The 22,799-nt window shown below is 38.8% G+C and overlaps 4 protein-coding genes across 5 annotated transcripts; 2 read left to right on the plus strand and 2 right to left on the minus strand.

The window, feature by feature from the left end:
* The first annotated feature begins 404 nt into the window (after window positions 1-404).
* On the plus strand, window positions 405-3,880 carry LOC137731023 (protein TIFY 6A). 2 transcript variants are annotated; one of them, XM_068470064.2, is made up of 7 exons: window positions 405-768; window positions 1,641-1,825; window positions 2,028-2,299; window positions 2,387-2,477; window positions 2,617-2,908; window positions 3,057-3,114; window positions 3,506-3,880. In XM_068470064.2, the coding sequence occupies exons 1-7, from the start codon at window positions 681-683 to the stop codon at window positions 3,606-3,608; spliced, it is 1,089 nt and encodes a 362-aa protein (XP_068326165.1). In that variant the 5' UTR covers window positions 405-680; the 3' UTR covers window positions 3,609-3,880. The 2 variants fall into 2 exon arrangements, with proteins under 2 accessions (XP_068326165.1, XP_068326166.1); XM_068470065.2 differs by having other exon boundaries at window positions 2,031-2,299.
* Window positions 3,881-5,623: 1,743 nt separating this feature from the next.
* Window positions 5,624-14,736, minus strand: LOC137731294 (mediator of RNA polymerase II transcription subunit 23). The gene is made up of 21 exons (XM_068470390.2): window positions 14,457-14,736; window positions 14,323-14,366; window positions 13,995-14,094; window positions 12,930-13,892; window positions 12,466-12,700; window positions 12,007-12,224; window positions 11,579-11,786; window positions 11,129-11,409; window positions 10,529-10,612; window positions 9,827-9,921; window positions 9,483-9,645; window positions 9,143-9,388; window positions 8,724-8,894; window positions 8,477-8,590; window positions 8,256-8,381; window positions 7,969-8,117; window positions 7,580-7,820; window positions 6,718-7,480; window positions 6,442-6,623; window positions 6,184-6,287; window positions 5,624-6,069 (listed from the first exon to the last, which is right to left on the minus strand). The coding sequence occupies exons 1-21, from the start codon at window positions 14,562-14,564 to the stop codon at window positions 5,868-5,870; spliced, it is 4,797 nt and encodes a 1,598-aa protein (XP_068326491.1). The 5' UTR covers window positions 14,565-14,736; the 3' UTR covers window positions 5,624-5,867.
* A 1,618-nt stretch (window positions 14,737-16,354) lies between these two features.
* Window positions 16,355-20,393, plus strand: LOC137731504 (glucan endo-1,3-beta-glucosidase 3-like). Its single transcript, XM_068470622.2, has 4 exons — window positions 16,355-16,515; window positions 18,223-19,476; window positions 19,706-19,733; window positions 19,841-20,393. Exons 1-4 carry the CDS (start codon window positions 16,458-16,460, stop codon window positions 19,995-19,997), a joined length of 1,497 nt encoding a protein of 498 aa, XP_068326723.1. The 5' UTR covers window positions 16,355-16,457; the 3' UTR covers window positions 19,998-20,393.
* Window positions 20,394-20,543: 150 nt separating this feature from the next.
* LOC137731505 (dynein light chain 1, cytoplasmic) lies at window positions 20,544-21,930 on the minus strand. Its single transcript, XM_068470623.2, has 2 exons — window positions 21,581-21,930; window positions 20,544-20,944 (listed from the first exon to the last, which is right to left on the minus strand). The coding sequence occupies exons 1-2, from the start codon at window positions 21,809-21,811 to the stop codon at window positions 20,789-20,791; spliced, it is 387 nt and encodes a 128-aa protein (XP_068326724.1). The 5' UTR covers window positions 21,812-21,930; the 3' UTR covers window positions 20,544-20,788.
* Window positions 21,931-22,799: the final 869 nt, after the last annotated feature.

Here is a 22,799-nt window from a genome sequence, read left to right on the forward strand (position 1 = left end):
ATCTACTTCTTCCATAGAAACATCATCTTCTAAGTTCATTCATTTTGCTTTCTCTGAATGAAAGGAGATGAGAATGATGAGTTAGGATTTAAAGAAGACAAATCATCTAAACATAGCGTGAGAGTTATCAAACCCAAACTTTTCTTTTTTATTTTTTATATATAAAAAATAAAAGTAAGGCAAAAAAACGTAACTAAGGTCCTTATTAAAAATTCATAAAAAAATAGGTGAAAATATAAGACACTGAGATAAGAATAACAGTTCTCTTGTATTATTATATTCAATGTACGACATAAATGCCTATCTATTTGTTCAGGAGGTTATCCAATCAATTATCAATCTAATCACGTGGTGCAGTGTTGCGCCACCGCTTATTTATCCACTCGCAGGTGGCACTGGGAACCAATCCGTGTTGCTCGAACGTTTCCCCCACGTGTTTCCATTACTCTCAGTTCCTTGTCATAGCAAACTCCCTCTCTCTCTCTCTCTCTTTCTTCTGTCTCCAGACTCGGGACCCTGTAATCTCTTTATATTTTGTTTGCTGAAGGCGGAAGTATTTTCCTTATAACTCTCAGATAGCTCGGGATTTTGGTTGAAGGATTTATTGTGTTAGATTTTTTTTCAGGTCGACTTTTTTGTATGCTTTTATTCTTTTTGAGTGATTGTGGTGGGCCGCTGAGATGGAGAGAGATTTCTTGGGTTTGAACTCAAGGGAGCCGGTGGTTGTGGTGAAGGAGGAGACCAACAACGATGGCGGCAAAGACCCAGGTCTGTGATTTTCCCATTTGTCTTTTAGTCACAGAAAGTTTTCAGCTTTTCAAAATTTTAAATTTGGAATTTTGAGCTTTTGGTCTATTAATTATATGTTATTTTCTAGTTCAATTGGAGTTGAGCAAATTTAAATTTGCGTAGCTGGTAAGTTATTAGAAATGATTAAATGGTTTGAATTTTAGTAGAAGGTACATAATGCTCGTTTTTTTATGGTTTGTCTATATTTGAATTTGGTTTACTTAGCATGTGTGTGAAAAATCCCCGCCTAACCTGGACGTTAGGTGGCTAGCCATTGTCTTGATTAATGTCTAGGTATTTGAAAATTAAGAAAAAACCTCTAAACCTGCTGAGACGCCCGCCTAGCCCGCCTATACCCATCTAGTCATCCGCCTATGTTGCAACTTAGGCAGAAAATAGATAACTTTCATTTTGCATTTTATTTTTTTCAATAAATTGTAAGATATTTGTTGGATACTATGCTTGTTCTCTATGTTTTCATTATAGTCCAATGCTTCATAATATATGTGTCATTTTATTTTGTAATTTATGATGAAATTATATATATTTTAAGTATAAATATACACTTATTTACATGAAATATAATGAACATACACTTATTTACATGAAATATAATGAACTTAGTTAAATCTGCCTAGTCTGCCAAGGCGTTAAGCCCCAGCTCACCACCGACTAGCGCTTAGTGTTTTTTAGAACCTTATCCATCCCCGTAGTTTAGATTAGATTAATTAAAATATCGCTCGGTTAACAAACAGTGAACAATTTATCTTTAAGATGTGATTGTTTATGGTATTCATAAATTTCCCAGCTGAGGTGCACTAGTAATTTATTTATTTGTTTGTAATGTTTAGGGTATGGAAGAGGTGGAAGGGCACATTGGCCCTTTCTAAACAACGTCTCTGCAGTTCCTCAGTTTATGTCCTTCAAAGCTGCTCAAGATGATAGGACTAAAAAAATGGTACCTGATTCATTCTTGTCTTCCATCTCTGCGGATGCATTTGACCTTTGTCGAAAACAAACTACATATGAATCTCAGGTATATGTTGTCGCCGTTGTTGGTTAATTATCGTGTCATTCTCTTGTGTTTTGTATATTTGACTTGTAGATCGATTTGATTCATTATTTGGTTAATAACACCGCCGTAAATAATTGATGTGTTGGGAAGATTAGGATCAAATAGTGTCTTCTGATATTGTTGCTGCCCTTCGCCTCATTGGTTTGTGTTTTTTATTATCTAGAAGAACTTCAATCACGATAGGCAAGGTGGGATTCATTTTTCTCTGACAGCTTATCCTAGGCAACGTGATATGCATTCTGTGCACCGTCCTCATGATACGAAGATGATTTCAGTCACCAGTCAAGGGATTTCTGTTCTAATGAGCAACCCTTACTTGAAGAATCACTTTACTACTACTGGTCAGAATTTTTCCACCACTACCATGAAGCAGACGGCTCCAATTTCAGCTCTTCCCGTTACAGGTGGTTCCATTGCTGGGATCACTGAGCCGTGGTAATTTTTAATATTATGCTCGAGTCCTTGGCCGACCATTTCATAAAAACAATTGAATTCTGAGGTTTGTTAAAACATTCTTTGTAGGAACAATGTCAAGACCTCTGGGTCTCCTTCACAATTGACAATCTTTTACGCTGGTACTGTGAATGTCTATGATGATATCTCCCCTGAGAAGGTACCCTCCCTCACTCTATAGGTCAAACACACACAGACACACGTGCCCAGCGCATACATGAAAACACAGGCTTTTCTTGTTGACAACCTTCTATTGGGTCTTAAGTGAGCTCTAAAATTGTTTAGGGATGTCTTTTCAGGCTCAGGCACTGATGCTTTTGGCTAGAAACAGTTGTTCTAACTCCTCTAGTGCTGCACAGCCCAAAGCTCAAGCACCGAGTGCAAAGTTGGCGGTGGAAGACGGTGTTCCTGTGAATCAGCCTACAAATATACCCCCACCTGCTCTTTCTAGCCCCTTATCTGTTTCTTCACATACTGGTGCCCAGTCAGTAAGTGGGTCCACCAGCACTGATGAACTAATGTCAGCTAGGACGACCGGACGTCCAACCAGTCCTGTTAACAAAATGGAGGCTCCTTCTATAATTCCTTCTGGTATGATACTCTTATTGAAAGTTGGTTCTTAACTTAAGGAGTATTTTTTGTGTGCAATCTCAGATATGTGATCACAACCTTTTGCCTTTCTTTCCCGCTTGATTGGACAATGTTTGCCATCTAAACTGGCGTATGCTTTTCTGTACAGGTGTTCCACAGGCTCGCAAAGCTTCCTTGGCTCGATTTTTAGAGAAGCGCAAGGAAAGGTAATTTTCGTTCATTCCAACTATATTATTTTGGAAACTATTATGAATTGCTCACGGTCTATCAGAGTAAGAATTAGGGCCTTTTTTTTGTACATAAGAACCTATGGTCTGTAGAGTTGGCTATTTTTTCTGAGGTTATCTCGTGAATGGCGCATATGGTATGAGCACCGGAGAACCTGCTTGAGTTGAGTTGCCTTTGATTGGATTTTTTGTAAAGGTTTTCTATTAATTAGGATTTTGTACCGTATTGTGCAAACGTTACTATACTTTTCGAGGAAAATCTAAACAGCTGACCTAACTTATTACCTCAAATAGAAACGCGGGCAGATTAATAAATCTGATTGGAATTGGACAGCTAATAATATATCGACTTCTGTTTTCGTCTGTGCAGGGTGATGAGTGCAGCACCATACAATTTCGAAAAGAAATCACCGGAATATGGCACTCCGAAATCCAACGGAGTGAATTTTGGTCAACAAGGAGAACAACGATGATGTTTGATGCTTAAAGCACAAGGGATAATTATTTCAAAATTTGCGTGGTGCAAGTTAAATATGTAAATCACATTGTCATTCTTTGTGAAAAATAACAGTTATCCTTACTGTTTTTGAATTTAAGTTTAGTCCCGAAGTGTTGTTGTAGGGTTTTGGCACCCCACTTTTTTTTTTTTTTTGATGATGTTAGTCGGATCCTTTTCCTCGTATCTGACTCTGTAATGTTGAACGAACAACTTTGTGTAATATATAAATTTCTATTGTTATTATTATTATTATTGTTCAGTTGTGAAAATAACTTTGTGTAACATGTAAACATGTGTTTTAGATTAATAAAAATGTTCAACCTTTCAACTTAAGCATGAAGCTGTTATCGCGACTCGAACTCGTATTCTTTTTGTCACAAAAGAGTAACATTTTTGTTGCGTCAAGATTTATCCTTAACAAAAGAAACACGATAAAAATGACTATTAAGTTAACAAAACTTCTAGTATTTTACAACTCGAACTTATGATATTTCGACCATAGATTATTCGGCAAGACTCGCCCAAAAAAGACAGGAGTGGCAAAACATGAGGGTGTCGGATTTGGATTACGAATCACAAGGTGATATTTGACGCGATGTTACAAGGGTGGTGTAGGCGTGAGTCGTGGAAGACCGGATTGGACTGGACTGATGGTAACATATATTCACGTTTGGAACGACATTATTTTTGGTAGAGACTGAGTTTGACTGGTGGGACCATAATTGCTGGACATGAGTCAGTGGGTCCGCACAATAACGTGCAATATCGTCTAAGCATTCACATGAGAACGGATTTTCTTCGGAGTTAAGCAGCTAGAGTCTTCTCATCAAACAATCTCGATCACATAAATTTAATTCAATAGTTTTTATTAATTCATTTTTTTGGCCCATCATACACAATCGACGATCTTAATTTGATTTGCACATCAATCAACGATTCGAATTGTTTAATAAAAAGGCTCTGACTGCTTAGCTATGAAGAGGATCCGTTCTCCGCTTTTGTAGTGACGTGACGAGTAGGGTATGTCTAGTTGTCGCCACCTATGCCGCGGACCCCACCCCGTTTACTGAAGGGGCAATGCTAGAGAGCAGTCCTGCTAGGCCTGGTTTGGTACTGAGGTGATTCTGAAAAAAGCTGGTGTAAAAAAAAGCTGGGAGCTGTTTTTGTGTTTGGTAAACATTCACCTTCAGCTTTTTTTCACAGTTTTGGATGAAAAAAAGCAAAAAACAAGAAGCTGCAAAACCCAGCTTTGAAAAACTAGTTTTTTTTCACATCTGTTTTACATAAAAGTTTACCAAACACTACAATACTGCTTTTTTTCTTTCAAAAGCACTTTTACAAAAAAGTTTACCAAACACTCTGCTGCTTTATTTCACAACTGCTTATTCTCACAGCACAGCAGAAACAATTTTTTTTCAAAGCACAACAATACCAAACCAGCCCTAAGTCTGTTCTCCGAATGTGTGGGGAGCATCTTCTATCATCTTCTTTATATTTTATCTGTTTATTATAATTTGTGCGGTTAATTTTCGTTAAGTATTGTTTATGTTTAATGAAAAATTACTAGAAGCTAAACACGGGACACTGTAATTACTGGGTAATATGGAGAAATAAATAGATACAATTAAACTGTAGTATTTTTCTCCACTAATGTAAATAAAGGGTCTTAAATCAAGTTTTGTGAGTTACAAGTTTAATGTCAATGTATAGAGAATTCTTTACATTGTGACATCTCGATGTAATAATGCAATGTCATGTGAAAAATTAAAATACGTATCATCACGCTATTTAATATTTATTTCAAACACCGTGGTGTCATATCAAGGAGCACATACGAATACGATTGTAAAGGAACAGAATATTTTTGGAGGTCACAAAATTTTTCATTCTATTATATTTGACCAAATAGTATGGTCCAGTTCCTATAGAACCTATGACACAAGAAACGTTTCTGAAATGCAAACACCATCCCATACTCCCGTGTGATCGTGATACAACAATAAATTAGATTATAATATCGCTCGAATATAAAAAGAATTCTTTGGGTGAATAAACAATATTGACATTATTTCTTTATGAAAACGTACAAGAAATCCACCTAAAGCCTGCCCTTCAGTCGCTGGTTACACACACGACTTTACATACTCTAAAGAGGAACGTCCTCTCTAGTTTTCTATAATTATCTAAAAAATCGTGCTATCAGCTTATGAGAATTGCTAAAGAACCCGAAAACTTACGATGAATTCTGGTTCAACTTGGGATGCGTAGCAGCATAAATGGAAGAATTCGTGTCGGGTTTTAAGTGGGAAAGAAGGTGTTGTATGTCCGGACGCAGACTTTCCGCAGCTCTTCCACAGAGAGCTAAGACCTCTGGTCTGGGCTTGCTGTTAGCCTGCACGGGACCTCCCTGCCCTTCATAATGGACGACGTGATGGCTGAGAAACACAACGGGTTATGCGCGGTTAGCTATCGTCAGGCACTACTAAACAACAGCTATATCAAACCACAAACAGAAAATTTGTTAGTTTCAATGACAGAGAAGCACTTACAAGAAGTCAATAAGATCTGCTATTTCTAATGGCTCGACAGGAGTCGGTGGCTGTACGTTCTTCCCAAAGACATCCACCATCATACTTAAAATCAATGACAAGGTCTGAAACAGGTGATGGCAATGATTAAGCAACAAAGGATAGAAAATTTATTAATACATATCACCTTTACTTTGATGACATTCAAATACGCATTGGAAATGATTGAAAGCTTTAACGAAATTGTAATAAAAGTTCCGAATAAGTGAATTTTTGTACCTTGCTGAAGAGGGCGTGCGCATTGGCTAGTTTAGGGAGCAATGGACCCATGATCCGGAATGCTATTCTCAACATTGCAACTGAAGTCACTGGCCTGAGATGTTTGATGATAAGATGGGTCCCTTCTAGCCATTCCTGTGGGAGGTTACTGAAAAAAGAATGAAGCAGCGCGACAATATTACCTGGAATCGTGACAGAGTTAGCTATATAAACTCTCGCACAGGGAAGTTAAACAAGGTTTATCAGTAAATAACCATTGCATATATCGTAGCATACCAATGGCGGTTGAGGTATTGTCTTGAGCAGCCCATGTTGGATCCAACAAAGCATAACCGACAGCAGAGTCCAGTTCCCCCATTGACCTTTTGCCATCAGTGAGCCACCACGTTTCTTTTATTATACGTGATGCCTCCAGATAGAGTTGCACATGAAAATCAGGAGGCAGCTGAGCCAGTAGTAGACCACAGGCTTGGATCAATAAGCAAGACAATTGTTGGCATGTATAACCACTTCGAGAAACAAAGTTAGATGCATTTATTCCTGATACTGAAGCAGGTGACCTGCTCGTGCCCAAGGAATCTGTGCTTCCGCCCGAAGGGGATGTTGGTAAAATGGAGCCTTGCCCAACACCACTGGGAGCTCCGTGCAGGCCATTGCTGGATTGAATTAATGTTGGTTGTATATTGACGACAATCTGAACAAGTGATGATACAATCTGGGATGCAGATACAGGAAGAGAGAGCAATTCAATTACTGCTGTTTCAAGAACCAGCTGAGTATATGTGCCTGGATCCTGAATTTGGTAGAATGCTTTTTGGCCGTCAAAAACATTTGCTTGCCCAGACTGAGACGGTGGTGGAGTCTTGTTAGGTGGGGCACGCATTGAATTGTTTAAAGCATCACTCGTTCCAGATTTTGAGTTGTTATGCAATGGGGGAATGACATTATTCACTAGTCCCAGTAAGAGACTTGCAAAGTAATCAGCAGGTGGGCACATGGCACTATTCATATGCACCGGGAATGACTCAGAAAATGGGATCTGAAACAAACTTGGAGTTAATAAAGTAACTGGAGGAAAATAGTACTAAAAAGCCAATGCTGATTACCAAAAGAATAAAAAGGAGAGCAAAGTCTTTACCTTGTTGACTTCGAGTACATTCAATATTCGGACAATAAGCTTTCCGGGAAGATGGCCATAAAAATATGCAAGTATGTCACGAACAAAAGTAAATCTTAAAGGGTGGTATTTAAGAAATGGAGAATACATGAGCAGAATTCTATCAGCTGAATCTATGGCATCATTTTCAATTAGTCTATAAATTATCAATGGAATGACGGGGATCAAACGCCCTGCAATATCATCAAAGAAGGTGGGATACCTGCATAACATAAAAGACCATGTAAGTGAATATATGCTTTAGCAATTCGCAAAGTTTAGCTTCTATGTTATGATTCTTATCGTAGCATAAAAACCATACCAACTTCAAACCCCAAAAAGAAGAAAGAAAAATATTTAACAAATGCAACCTGTCCTTCCAACATAGATGATTCCCGAGGGCCTTTTGCAATTCAACTCGCTTAAAGGGTGCAGAGACAAGCCAGTGTTCAGGGGGACCTCGATTCGAACAATGTTGTTTCACCCTTTGTTGAAGTTCTTGCCTATCAAGTAGACTAATCTGCATCACATATTAGCACATAATTGCATCAAGAACGTATCTTGCATCGTAGTAAATTTCCAGATCAGTTTGTTTAATAAATAAAAGTGGAATTCTCACATTACCCCTTGTTCTTTTTAATAAGTTGAAAGCACGTACCACAATATGCAGAGCATGGGGGTCATCGTCACGATCAATAAGTGCCAAGAGCAAAATATCCAAAGGGAGCAACTCATGGGTCCAAATATAAAATGCTAGGTTTGCACATACTTTCAATAAAAGGTCCTGAAAAAGAAATGAATAAAATGTCAGTAAAAACAACTCCACAGGCATGCAAAACACAGGATTGTGAATGAAAAACCTAAGAACAATTGACGGACCTGCAAAGAATGGCCGTGCTGCATTTCCAACTGAATATGATGAAGCAGAACATCCACCATTGTATAAATATTAGATGATACTTCCTCAGGAGAAAACTCTCTCAAGACGCGTGCCTGAAACCGTATAAGGAAGAGACTAAGCAACAGTGTCCTAGGCAATATCAAAAGAACCCTGCCAAGACTTCGAGGTTCTGATAGCAAGTGATAAATACCAATCATGGTGTTATTCATAATACATTAAACTTACTAAGTTTAGGCTGTTGATGTTTTCTGGGTGCCCTTGCATCAGAATCCATGCACCAGCACATAGATATTGTCGGTGTTGAGGAAAACTATGACTGATATAGGTCATTACATATGAAGGATCAGCGGAAGGTGACAAAAGCTGGGTGCATTGGTTAATTACAGTGGTTTCTGCCTGCAAAAAGGATCTTTCATCATTATGTATATCTAAGAAATATTCATGATAGACAATGTAATTAAGTAGAAGTTAATAGTTTAAGTACAGAAGATTCTATTCAGTCCTGTAGGATAATAAAATCATCTTTAAGAAAGGGGGAAAAAGTCAAATGGAATCTGAAGTTTGACAGCAGGAAAAAAAAAAGATGTTACAGCTGAACAACACAAACAGTACGAAATTGAAAAACTAAGGGAGCAACTATAAACCTGCTGCCATTCTTGAATTGCCAGGCCCCTTTTATCAATCCGTTGGATCAAAAAATCACGAAGAAGAGAAGGGAAATAGCGTAGTGTTTTCTCTGACCATGTGTGATTACTAGTGGCTAATATCTGCTCTAACATGGTTTGAAGATAAAGCAGATGATCAGCATCAGCTATTCCTCGTGTCTTAATGATGATCGCAAGAGTGACAACAGTTACTCGATTCAAAGTTTCTGTGAATTCAGTTGGACCCTGCCAAAGATTAACAATGCACACAATTACATTTCAGCTCGTCTATGAAATTTAAACAAAAAAAGGGTTGTGTTTTGGAAAATGCAGTATATACCTTCCCTTCCCTTTTCACAAAGAAAAAGTCTCTCAAAGACAGAATAAGATTCATACACAAGTTCTCAGCCAACCTAAATACACGATGGTCTCCACGTTTCAATTTTAGAGCAGAAACTATTTTTGTAACATCATACATCAAGGCTTTGCTTTTTCCTTGGTACCTATATGGAAGATGTGACAACTTATAAATTTTAACTTGCAGTGGCATCATATTGCAGATGAAAGAAATATAAAGTCAACATTTACAGCATCTGAAGCCAAGAGAGTCGCACCATATCTTTGAAAATTATACTTAACTTGAAAGAGGTGTAATTTCAGCATATGGATAATACAACTAATCACCTGTAAAGTGGAAGCAAACGGTAATTCAAAATTTCAAGCACTAAAAGAGTTACGCCTGGCTTGCTCAATACCGAGGGATTCCTTTGAGCCAAATGCTGAGAAACAGAATAAATAAATATCACAATACAAGATGAAACGCAAAAGGTTACAACAGTACTGTTTCCAAAATGGACAAGGATATTAGATTTTAAACATACGACAAATGGTGCTTAAAGTGACAAGGATAATAAAAAAAGGGAGAGGGAGGGTAGGGGGTATAAACTACAAGTTAAGGCTGCAAAGACTTATCCAGAGTAACCAAATCAACAAATAGTTACACAAATGTAGGTGAAGGTGAACGTCAAAGATATATCTAGAAGACCGACCATACATACATCACCTTTACTTGCCCCCACAAGAGAAGGAAAAAAGTCAACATGGAGCTTTAATACGTTCCATTTGATTTAGCTTATTCAGTAAAGTGCTGATTTTCTAAGGTGTCAACAAAACTGACAGTAATATTTCAAGGAGTTATGCTGGAGACTTGAGGCCAAGTTTTGCCTGCTTAGGAAAAGGGCTAACCTCATAGCTTTTGATCCTTAAGAATTCAAGTTAAGTGCCCTTGTGGGGAGTCTATTATTAAAATGCATGTTCATTTGTGAAAAACACAAGAAACATTCAATCAGAGAAGCAACAAAAACCTTAGAATTAAAAGAAAATTACATTGAAATGAGAACGAAATAATGAGTGAGGTGCAATGAGTAGCAGCCTACAATATGTTTCAGCCATTGCAATACTAGGTACAACCTGCATTTAAAATATAAGAAAATAAGTCAAAAGACAATTCAAAAAGAGTAAACAATAGGTTGGTTGCTATATACAAAAAAAAAAAAAAAAAATTCCACTGATTAGCCACTCTCAGATCCATGGTAAAAAACCATAGCTTCAAATATAAATTTCTTCCGGCTATGCACAAATCTCAAATTAGAATACCGTGATTTCTATCAAGGTAAACAAATAAGATTCATGAAACACTCCATAAAGTGCAAGATGTGTGTGTGTGTGAGAGAGAAATATAGAGAGAGAAAGAGAGAGAGAGTAGAGGGGGAGGGGTCAACTCCTTTATTTTTCTTTTTCCCCTTCCCCGTCATTATGCTATGTACATGTACTCCATGTTCTTACAGCCTGCAGCCTCTGGTATCCTTTGGCAGGCATACATCAATAAATGAACAAAAGTTTCAATTACCAACAAGTATATGTAACCAATTTAGGCCTATTTCCAAGCTGAAAATGGCAAGTTAAGCAAGAAAAAAAAGAGAGTACCTGCCCAGAAAATAAAGATTCTTCCATTTGATACGCCAGCTTTAAACATAGGTTCATTGAAAAGCCAGATAACAAGGACATCGGCAGTGGAGATACTTCCTGCATAACCATTAACCTCTCATTGGACTGTAGGTTTGTTCCGGGTAATGACTCTGCAACTCCAGCAGAGGATAACCAATTGATCACAGTTTCACAAGCTGGCTGTGCCATAGTGTAAGACACAACCCAAAACATCCCAATTGACCTTTCATCCATATTCATATAATCCATTATTCGATCCCCTGAAATAGAAACCAACAGATACAAGTTCACAAGATTTCCAGGAAAATGTCCTATTATAGAATTTACTAAGTTTTATAATGTTGTCGCATACAAGCAATTTTATAACAATCATTCATGATTTCGTTGCCAGAAAATGTCAATTTGTAATACTTCTGGAGTGGAATATACCTTTGCTTGCTGTCCTCCACCATTCATCTATTTGCTTTCCTTTCTGAAGCTGCTCGTTATTCAGATATTCTCTAGTTGTTGTGTTCAACGACCAAATACGTAAATTCTGGCAACTGCTTATGAAGTCCAGCAGGATACTTTGAGGACTATTTGGATCTGAGCTCCTATCTTCTTTATGAAATGATAGGATCTTTCGTGTTGTCTCCACCTACAATCAGTAAAGCTACAGGCTATAAATATGACACGATCAAGTAGTCTCAAATTACGGAGGAAACACAAATGAAAATGACAGATGTCATTCTTCGGGGAAAAAGTGGAATAATGCCCACATTTAGTAAGTGCAGTGAAAATAGACAAAAGAAATTGCAAGTAAGACAAATTATGTGACTTCAGTAGAAAGACAATGGACTCCACTTTTCAAGGACAACCTTTCTAGCATCTTGATTTAGAGCATTCATCACAAGTTCAACCCGTATAATTTGAGCAAGAAGCCAAGTGACGTGATTTGTCCTAAGAATTTGTTGGTCACCCTCGGTAAGGCGTGAAACTAGCTTGTCCACAAAATCAACAAAATCAATACAGCCACTTTTAATAAGAAAAAAGAATATATCCGAAAAGACAAGCCACTCTTGCCAGCAATTAATATCTGCAAGGAACAAGATATAAGCATTAGCTTACTAAAAAAAAATCAATCATTACACAAGCAGGCAGAATCACAAATTTAAAAGTAGGATAAAATTAAAAAAAAAAAATTAGGATAAAATAATTTATAGAATAGTACTAAAAAGACTTGGTAAGAAGAAAAAGGAAGGTCTACAATATCTGTAAAAGAGCAATACAGATAAGAAACGGCTAATCTTATTAATTTACAATGAAGATAATATTACCTGAATTGGTCAACTTTAATAGCTCAACAATTCTATCAATTGTTGCCTCGCAAATCATTTCAGAGATGAAAACAGCACCAGGAGTAGGCGCTTGAGAAGGAGACCTGTAGCAAGGGGCAACAAGCAGCACCCGTTTCCACCAGTCAGGTGATGGAGTAGTACATAGAGCATGCCTGATGCAACGCAGAGCTCTCTCCCAATCCAAACTTCCTTTTGGAATTGAAGTTGCAAGTTCCTACACCAGCAAAAGCAAAGGAATTCCAGATTATAGCCCCAAAAATAGATCCCTAAAGAAGTAGCATAGATACAGAAATCATGCTTGGCGGAGAACATCATTTCTTTTACAAATTTCACCGTTACATATCATCTTCTTATCATCATCTAATGATACTGATTATTGCATAAACATGATATATGCTAAAACTTCCATTACCAAATAATGAATTCTTAGATAAATTCATCACCTCTCCATGCAATGGTTCTCCCAGAACACTTGGATATGTGATTGGTGAATACCGCAAGCTCGCTACTGCTTCTCCTGAAACACTAGGAGTTGTCTGCGTGAAAATCCGATGAGTCCCAAATGTAGGGCAATGTAGGTGTTGATCTAACATTTTCATGTGCATGGCCATCATATCTCGTCTCCTATGGATCTCCAAGATTAGAGTAAATAAGGCTTCATCATCAGGTATATTCTCCATAAATTGCAACCCACTCCGCAGTAATTCATAGAAGGGCACTCGGCATTTATCCTCGTCAACCAAAAGCCAAATCACATCCAAACAGCTATGTAGCCATTCAACTAGCGCCTTTCCAGGTCTCCAGGATCTTACACCATCAGGTTCATCAACCCCAAGTTGTTTTTGGTCCCAATTAACCAGCCAATTAAGCATATGGGAAAAGATGTTAGCATGAGTAACTGGTTTTAAATTAAATGCAAGTCCAGTTAAAATGATCTTGCAGCACAGCTGACGAAGACTGCTTATGGCATTATCTCTTATAGATGAATTGAACCTTGCCGTAGCCTGCTGTCCATTGGAGGCTACGTCAGATGATTTAACTGGTGACATAGATGATGGTTCAATAGCAGACTGGGTGGGGGAACCAATGCCATGCACTGAAGGTAATGGAGAGGCGGGAGTCGAAGATTGAAAATTAGAAGAATTGGGGATTGCATTCGAAGATGGAAGTATACCAGACTGCGGTGAAACAGCAGGCATTGCTTGACTCCCTTGACCAACTGACATTTCTGCGGTGGAAACCGAAGAAAGAAGGGACGGCAAAAAACTATCCCAGTTAATGTGACCTATAGTACACAAGCTCCTTAGAGCAAAGAGAAGAAACTCCGCCCGTGGCGCATGATTACTACATTGCACAACTAGAGATATAAGTACAGATTCGGTCACAATGCGCAGTTGATCTTGGTCCTGAAACACATGGAACAACAACATCAGAACTACTACCTTAAAGTAATAAACTCCCAACAACAACGATACCAAGAACTGCAAGTTTCAAATTGTGCAACTTACAGGAAACTGGCTCTGCAGTTGTTCAAAATCTAGTAGGAACTGCTCGTTTCGAGGTGGAAGCTCTCGATTAAGAGCAAGTACACGCTTCTGTGACTTGTTCCTGAAGAATCCACAACACTAACTTCTTCAAAAAATTGACTTTTCGGTTTTTTCCAACTCAAAATTTTTTCTTTTATCACTACTATCAAATCAACTGTAAAGTTTGAGAAATCGGAACCAAAAATTATAATCTCTAACCAGAAAACAACATTAACTTAAATTAAATTCATCTAATTTGAACTAATTACGCAACCAAAAAACAAATGTTTCGGTAAAATCACACACTTACGGAGGCTCCCGAACTGAATCATCAGGTTTTTGGCGGCTACTTCTCTGCGAAAAAGCATGCAAATTTCTTAATTTCAGATTAAATTGAATTACAAATTTTAACAAAAATACAGAGCGAGTGCAAATTGAACTCACTCCTAAGTAGAGGTCGAAGAGATTGACAATTGCGGCACGTGCGGGGTGGAACTGGTAAGCTCTCGAGGCAGCTGACGCCGAGGACGATGGTCGCTGGTTTTGATCCATTGTTTTCAGCTCATGCCAATCGGAGCTCCGGCGCAGAGAAGGGAGGAACTGAAGAGAGTGAGACGGTGGCGGAGGAGGTCGCAGAATTTCAGTTTTTTCAGGTAGGCGGAGGCGCTTCGGTTTTGTATTGGGCGAATACTGTACGGTTGGGCATTTGAGGGCCCCGAATGACATATACACACAGAGCTCGGTCAGCGTCACTAATGCTAATTAGTAATTCCCTCTATTTTCTGTTTTTATAAAAAGTTTAATTAATAATCTGTTGAAATTTTTATTATTATTTTTTTACTTGGACCAAAATACCAATTTGAATGCCAACAGTTACCTAACGTTAGCATGACGCTAGCTAGCAATGGTTAGCTGAGGTCATGCTGCCGTTAGGTTACCGTTAGACCATCTCCAACCTTGAAACAACTTTTCTGGTCTAACCCTTATGGTCTAAATTTTTTAGCCTGAGATTATTAAATAATAAATTTAGGCTAATGTTTTCATTTAAAGTAATTTTTTTAAGAAAATAAATTATGTACATTATCATAAATTAATTTTATGAACATTTTAACCTAAAAATATTTAGATTCCCATAAATATTGAAAAATCACTAAATCGTAAATTATTCTTGAGTTAAATATTTTAGCCGTTGCATTTAAATTTGGACCGTTACATCTTTATTTTACCGTTTGATTTGATTATATTCGATCTTAGCCGTTGGATTTAATAAATATATAAATATAAAACAAAAAAAAATTTGTTTGAATCTACGATGTTAGATTAACCAACGGCCCTTTTAATATGGCCGTTGGATCACAAATATAGCTGTTAGGCTATCCGACGCGTGGGGTACAAGCCCACGTGGGTGGGGTCCCGCTGTGATTGTCTCCGACACGTTCCGCGCGTTGGCAGGTGAGGGATCGACAAATGGGTTTCATAGCCCAATTTTCAATCACACTGGTGGGGCCCACATCGAATCCTGGGCTAATTTTTGGGGGATATTTGGCTTTTGGCTTTTAGCCTAAACATTTAAGTTGGGTTGAGTTGGGTTTGAGGAGGGAATAAAAGGGAAAAAATGGCTTTTAGCTTAGGTTGGGTTTTGTCTTAGAATTTGATTTGATTTTATCAATTAAAAAAAATTCCACACTTTGAATTCGTCTAACTCCTAAATACATTTTATATTTGACATATATCGTCTCGAGTTGACTCTTAGGACATTCAGATGTTTTGACACCTCCAAAATACGTATTATGTTTTTATGTTGCATTATATTCTATTTACTTTTAGTCGAGCGTTACATGTACCTTAATACGGATGCGATCACTTCCTCGTTGCGAAAAAGGACAATCAAATATCCGTCGTATCTCACGGGGCTGCCCATTTTCTATAAATATAAATACACACAAAAAAAAGATAAAAACATAAAATAAAAACTGGACACTGTCCGGAATATAACCGTTGAATCCAGCTGTACCAAGCCACGTCATCACAAGTGGTCTACTCGTGGACCCCGAACTCAGACCAAGCTTAACCTAAGCCCTCTGATTTGGGAGGCCCAACATCCGGTGGTAGCCTAGGCTTCTCTGCTTACTAGTTACTATGCACCTGCATGTAAATAACAGCCGTCCGATCACTGACACACCCACACACTCTGCGATCATGCGGCTTCTGCATTTACAACTTCACCCCTCGCTCTCTCTCTCTCTTTCTGTCTCATCAGCTGCTTCCACAAACCTCAAAAGCAGCTCCCTTTTCCCTTTTTTTCTCTATTCCGCTCTTTTATTCTTGCCCTTTTGGCCTTTTGGTTTTCTTGGGGTTTTATTCAAATTAAATTTTCTTTCTGGGGTTTTTTCTTCAGTGGGGGTTTCATTTGTATGGTTTTCGAGGGCAGAGAGGAAGGATTCCATGGCTGCTCTGCTATTCTTCTTCCTATTGGCGGTGTCTGCAGTTTCTGCTGAAAAAGGTAAGCTTTTATGCTTTTCTGCGCATATGTTTTAGCAGCTCTTTAAAAACTTAAGCTTTCATTTGTCAATAATCTTTATTTTTGGATGTCTGCATTGTGTTCTATGAGTTCCTATGTGCCAAAGACCCTTCCTTTCTTGTTAAAGTTCCATTTTTTTGGTGTTTTGATGCGTTTCCTATGTGGGTTTTTGCCTCCTTTTTTTCTGGGTCTTTTTTAAATTTGCTCAAATGATTAGTAGTTTTTTTGCTAATTAATCTGCAAGGTCATTGAGTTTATTGTGACTGATTTGATTTGAAGTTTCAATCTCTGCTGCACTTAAACCATGTTCTTCAAGAAAAATGCAGACCTGGAGAAAAAGGGTGTGTGAGAGAGAGAGAGGGGGAGAGTGGGAGAGTGGGTGCATTCAGCTGATTTTGGGGGGGGGGGGGTTTCTGAGAGAAAATCATTCCCTTGTTGAAAGTTTCCGATCTGTCGTCGGCTTTTCAATTTGCGTCCCACCTGGTCCAGCTCATTTGGCAGTCTTTTGAGCTCTAAAACCCCATTCTAATACAAATGTGAAATGATTCGTGGGACCAAAATAGCCTTGTTGGAGATGGAAAGGATAGTGTTAGACTTCATCAATGAACTGGGGTCCTGCAAAATCTGCTTCGGAGGGTATTGTTGTCATATTAGTTTGAGGAGGATAGCATGTGCTGTAGTTGGTCTTATATTATATGCATAAGCCCATCACTTCTCTCAGCTGCTTCACACTTAATTTATATAAGAGGCATTTTAGAATGATAAAACTAGATTAAGCAGGCAGCGTTCTATTTGCACTATTTAATTGTACGGGGTTTTCATTTGTATATGAGATTCCGATAGCATTAATTAAGATGGTTTCGTATTCCATATATTTATCGATATAAGATATATTTGTATCTGTGAATCTATAAAACAAGCTAGATTCTTGTTTTGACCACCACAAGGAATCCGTAATCGTAATAATAGGATTAGATTTGGTTATGCCCATTGTATCAATGATTACAAGCTTGTCAAGGTTGCTTATGGATACATGCTACATGTGTTTTCATTGAAAAACAATTCACGGCAAAACATTCAAGATTTTCCTTGCAAACATCTTCTGAATGATAATGGAACATATCTCAATGGTGCTATGCACTGGTTATGCGGGCCCAACGGAGTTGGAGCTACCTGTGTCATTGCTGCTTTTGATTTGGCAGAGGAGAAAGTTCTTAGAGTTGGCACCACTGGTTTCTATCACAGATTATCAGAGATTTATGACTGGCGTTTTGGGAGGGTGCATTTGTTTACTATTCTACAGCATCGGCACTCTCAAGCAATACTGGTTTTGGATTATGAAATATTATAATGTGAAGGAGTCTTGGACTAGGATTTTGATAACCCCACTTATACGTTTCTCTACAGCCATTGGGTTACTGGAAGAATGGCAAGATATTACTGGTGAGAGATAGCAGGGAATTACTTCTGTGCAACACGAAGGATGGTAATGAAGGCCTAACTAGAGTTGGTCCTAACAAAGTGACGAGGGCCAATTAAGCTAACAATCTCGAGATGATTGTACATGTCAGATTTATGAGTGATACTGTCTGTTCTATATGCATGATGAGGTTAATATGAAGATGGAAGAGATTTTAATCGCAGGCTTTTTTCTTTTCTAATCTAGCACTCGTTGTTAATGTTTTGCAGATGCTGTAATTGGTGTAAACCTCGGTACAGACGTCTCTGATATGCCTAGCCCAACTCAAGTGGCGGCACTTCTTAAAGCTCAAAATATTCGACATATCAGACTCTATGATGCAGACAGAGCCATGCTCCTCGCTCTTGCAAACACAGGCATCCAAGTGACTATTTCGGTTCCTAATGAACAGCTCCTTGGGATTGGCCAATCCAATGCCACTGCTGCCAACTGGGTTGCTCGCAATGTGATAGCCCATGTCCCTGCTACCAACATCACTGCTATAGCTGTGGGATCTGAAGTCCTTAGTGCCCTCCCAAATGCTGCTCCAGTCCTAGTTTCTGCCCTGAAATTCATTCACTCTGCACTTGTTGCATCTAACCTTGACCGCCAAATTAAAGTCTCTACTCCGCACTCTTCCTCCATTATTCTCGACTCCTTTCCACCATCCCAAGCCTTTTTCAATCGCTCATGGGATCCGGTCATGGTTCCCTTGCTCAAGTTCTTGCAGTCTACTGATTCATATCTCATGCTCAACGTCTACCCGTATTTTGATTACATGCGCTCCAACGGTGTAATCCCCTTGGACTATGCACTTTTCCGCCCTCTTCCTCCGAACAAGGAAGCTGTGGATGCTAATACACTGCTACATTATACCAATGTATTCGATGCTATTGTTGACGCAGCGTATTTTGCAATGTCCTATCTAAACATCACTAATATCCCCATTGTAGTGACCGAGTCAGGTTGGCCCTCCAAGGGTGACTCATCAGAGCCAGATGCCACACTTGACAATGCCAACACTTACAACAGTAACTTAATTAGGCATGTGCTTAACAACACGGGGACTCCTAAGCATCCTGGGATTGCTGTTAGCACTTATATTTATGAGCTCTACAATGAGGATTTGAGACCTGGGTCTGTCTCTGAAAAGAATTGGGGGCTCTTTAATGCAGATGGAGTGCCGGTTTATACCTTGCACTTAACAGGTGCTGGAACTGTGTTGGCAAATGACACAACGAACCAAACCTTTTGTGTTGCGAAGGAGGGTTCCGACAAAAAGATGCTACAGGCAGGCTTGGATTGGGCTTGTGGGCCAGGGAAAGTTGATTGCTCGCCCTTGCTGCAGGGTCAACCATGTTATGAACCGGATAATGTGCTCACACACGCAACATATGCTTTCAATGCATATTTTCAGCGGATGGCCAAGGCTCCTGGAACTTGTGATTTCAAAGGGGTGGCTACTGTTACTACCACAGACCCAAGTATGGAATCATGACATGTTTATTTGCATCATGGTTTCGTGTATTACAGACTAGCTTGTGAGGATTGATAAAACTTAAGTAGTGAAGACTGCATCAAGTAGAAAAGTAACAAGTCGCATCAAAAACGAAAAATTTTGTTTTACGGCACTACCAATATGTTATAATATGCTTTTTTGTTGGTGCAAATCTTGCTTTGTTACTGATAATATTTCATTGCCAATTCTTGCAGGTCACGGATCTTGTATATTTCCAGGAAGGTACGAGTTACGACTCTCTCATCTTATTACGATCATAATTTAACTTCCAAGAGACTGTTTGGAATAACCTAATGAACCTTTTGTTTCCTTGTTTTACTTGAATGCAGTGGCAGAAAAAATAGCACTTTCACCAACGGAACATCACTGGCACCATCTTCGAATTCCACTACTTCCGGGTGCCTTTCACTATTTTTCAACAGTGGCGGTTCCTTCACAAGCTCTGTGATCATCGGTTTCTTGGTTCTGAGTGCAGTTCTGTTGTAGAACATGATGAATTTGTATTTCCTGCGAAACTCTTTTGATGGAAAGGAAACATTTTTTAGAGACTCCGATAGGCACCTGTTGGGAAACTTGCAGCAATACCCAATTTTGTACCCTCCCAGGAGGAATTAGGGGGTGGCAAGCTTTGATTTGAACATATAGGAAGCAGCAAATAGCAGTTGAAAGGTGAGTACCTGTCCATTGGAATTTGTTGAAACAAATCGGAAGGGGGAGAGCATTTAGGATTGTTTTCTGCACCTATCTTGTTTGCGTAAATCTGGTTTTCGCTGACGGTTGTATTCTTTTAGTCTTGACTTTGATCTGTCCATTTATTCAGATGTATGATCTTCGTGTAAATCTGCCTGGTTTCTTTCAATCCGACCGACTTTTCTTTCGTAAGATTTTGCCAGTATTAATTTCAACGACTGAACAGAAAGCATCCAACGCACAATCAAATTATTCAACCACGCAGTGCAAATCTACGATGAACTTTGCATAACATACAAAACGAACCCGGTGACTCAAGAAGGACAGTTTTTGCTGCCGGTGTGTTACGAATTGGGTTTTTGAGATTACAACTGAGATGAGCAGGTTTTTGCAACACATCGATAACATGACATGAATTTACAACGTTTTCACTGCAACAGATGAAACGAATATTTCACGTGAACGGAACACAGTGTCTGCAACTCCTCATCAGAAAATGCAACTCATTCGTGCTTTTAGTATACAATGGAAAATCATAATATCGTCACACGTACGGGCAACGATAAATAAAAAATTGGCCGACATTGTCAATGGTCCAAGGGCTCGACGGCAGTTTTGAAGAGAAGAACGTAAACCTTGTCGATTGAAAAATACAAGAAGCCGCCAGTGGAATGTGTCACGTACGAACCGAAGCTAGTTCCAACAATGCAGTGCCAAGCCGGACCATACGAGGAATCGAAATCCTGTCAAGAAAAACAAAAACAACATTGTGAACTCTCTGTACAAACCAAAGCTAGTTCCCACAATTTCAATGCTGTATGTTTCACCACATCATTATAATCTCAAAGCATCAAAAGTTACACCATAAAAACAGAAAATCTTGTGATTTCTCAGTTTCCCGATCGGGTGACGAACAAGGCAGCTAAAATTGCATTCCCGTGCGACCCGCCTTTTTAAATTGACGCATAAATGCAATGGTGGTTTTTGAACAGCACATTCAAGCTGAAAAAATGATTGTGAAGTTCGAATTTATCGAGAATATAAGTTTGTCATAAATTGTGCGTCTCAGAGAATGAAAATTTTCTGGAGAAGCACTTCCGAATGGTTCTTCAGGAAGCACTTGAATAACAAAAATTTCAATGTTTATAATGGAAGCACTTGTAGTAGAAGCGCTCATGAGCAGGAGCGGTTCCCACAGAAGCATTCCCAAACGAGAAGATTTTTGGCCCCCATATGATCAATGCCCATTACTCAAAACACTTCTACAAGACAATCAGCATTACAAGCATGCCATTGCCATTTGCCACTACAAACCCACAGCATAAAAATCCCAGTTAGAAAAAAGCAAACCATAATCTGATAAGGGCAAAAGATTTGACCTTTTTAAGTGCGAGAGCGAGGCGTTTGCTGTCGAGCTTCCCGGGCATGGCGTCGAGGTGATCCCGCGCAGACCGAAAGGCGCGGTTTTGCAGAGTGATGGGCATGTCAGAGGCCCTGACTCGGACATTGAGGCTATCACGGTGATCTTGTTCCTCCACAGATTTCTTCTTCTGTATCAAACTGCTGAGGAACTTGCTCCGCCTCTCCAGCTCCAGCTCCGCTCCCTCCATTTCTCTCTTCGCCGATGATAATTTCACTCTCTCATATCAGTCAAAAAGTGCATTCCATGTGTTTGCGAGCAGTCCCCAAGAGGTCTCGATTGCAATGTAATTTGGGTTATATATTTGCTGTTGTTTGTCTTTTGATGCATTGTTTGCGTATGGGGCAGGGAGTTGGGGTAGGGGTAGGGGTAGGGGTAGTGGTGGGAGAAATTTTTAGGTGTACCCGGTACACCAAAAAAATTTCGTGTACCCTCACTCATAATGGTTTGATTTTATTTATTTATTGAGGGTACAAAAAGTGAGGGTACACCATTTATGAGTGAGGGTACACGAAATTTTTTTGGTGTACCCGGTACACCTAAAAATTTCTCTAGTGGTGGACTGAGGAGTCAGCTTTTCCATACTTCGATTAGTAGAAAGCTGCCGACCAAAACAAACGTCATTGCCTAATGACAGATGAGAAATGTTAGGTCAGGCTCTCGACATTCCTTCTGACACATCATAATTTAACGTTAATATATATGTCAATATTATAAAATATCGTGCTAAAGACATAAGGTAACAGAGAGTTCATGAATAATCCATTTTGAAAAAGTCTCATTATCATTTCTCATGCCAAATAATCGTTTTTTTGAGGTCTTTGAAGTAAAATTGTCGACAATGACATATTTTTTAGGGTGTTGTGAACACGATCCGGTCAATTGGTTGGAAACTTGACAATAAATTTTTTTTAATCAATTGTATTATTACAGTTGGTGTACCAGACTGTATTCCGGCGTACTAAAAAATTTCTCATTGGCTTATATTTCAATTAATTAAGTACGTTTACCATGTGCTTCTATTTAGTATTTACAATGTGAACGTAAATTACATTGACAAGAAGGAATGTATTCTGCATCCAAAATTGAATTTTCCAATTACAAGGCCATATGCTTCAATGATTAGAATGACCTACTATTTCTAAAGCAGAAGTAATTTTCACTCCAAACGTCCATGA

Source organism: Pyrus communis, chromosome 16 (assembly GCF_041283825.1).
Source record: "Pyrus communis isolate YQ-2024b chromosome 16, ASM4128382v1, whole genome shotgun sequence".
In the NCBI taxonomy this organism is placed as follows: Eukaryota; Viridiplantae; Streptophyta; class Magnoliopsida; order Rosales; family Rosaceae; genus Pyrus; species Pyrus communis.

Coding starts and splice junctions, on each gene's coding strand:
- LOC137731023 (XM_068470064.2), top strand. CDS start 681: ATGGAGAGAGATTTCTTGGGTTTGAACTCAAGGGAGCCGGTGGTTGTG. Junction 769..1,640: donor CGATGGCGGCAAAGACCCAG/GTCTGTGATTTT, acceptor TGTAATGTTTAG/GGTATGGAAGAGGTGGAAGG. Junction 2,909..3,056: donor TCCTTCTATAATTCCTTCTG/GTATGATACTCT, acceptor TTTTCTGTACAG/GTGTTCCACAGGCTCGCAAA.
- LOC137731294 (XM_068470390.2), bottom strand. CDS start 14,564: ATGGATCAAAACCAGCGACCATCGTCCTCGGCGTCAGCTGCCTCGAGA. Junction 14,095..14,322: donor GATTCAGTTCGGGAGCCTCC/GTAAGTGTGTGA, acceptor TGGATTCTTCAG/GAACAAGTCACAGAAGCGTG. Junction 9,922..10,528: donor TATTTCGTTCTCATTTCAAT/GTAATTTTCTTT, acceptor TCTGTTTCTCAG/CATTTGGCTCAAAGGAATCC.
- LOC137731504 (XM_068470622.2), top strand. CDS start 16,458: ATGGCTGCTCTGCTATTCTTCTTCCTATTGGCGGTGTCTGCAGTTTCT. Junction 16,516..18,222: donor TGCAGTTTCTGCTGAAAAAG/GTAAGCTTTTAT, acceptor AATGTTTTGCAG/ATGCTGTAATTGGTGTAAAC. Junction 19,477..19,705: donor TGTTACTACCACAGACCCAA/GTATGGAATCAT, acceptor CAATTCTTGCAG/GTCACGGATCTTGTATATTT.
- LOC137731505 (XM_068470623.2), bottom strand. CDS start 21,811: ATGGAGGGAGCGGAGCTGGAGCTGGAGAGGCGGAGCAAGTTCCTCAGC. Junction 20,945..21,580: donor TCGCTCTCGCACTTAAAAAG/GTCAAATCTTTT, acceptor TTTTCTTGACAG/GATTTCGATTCCTCGTATGG.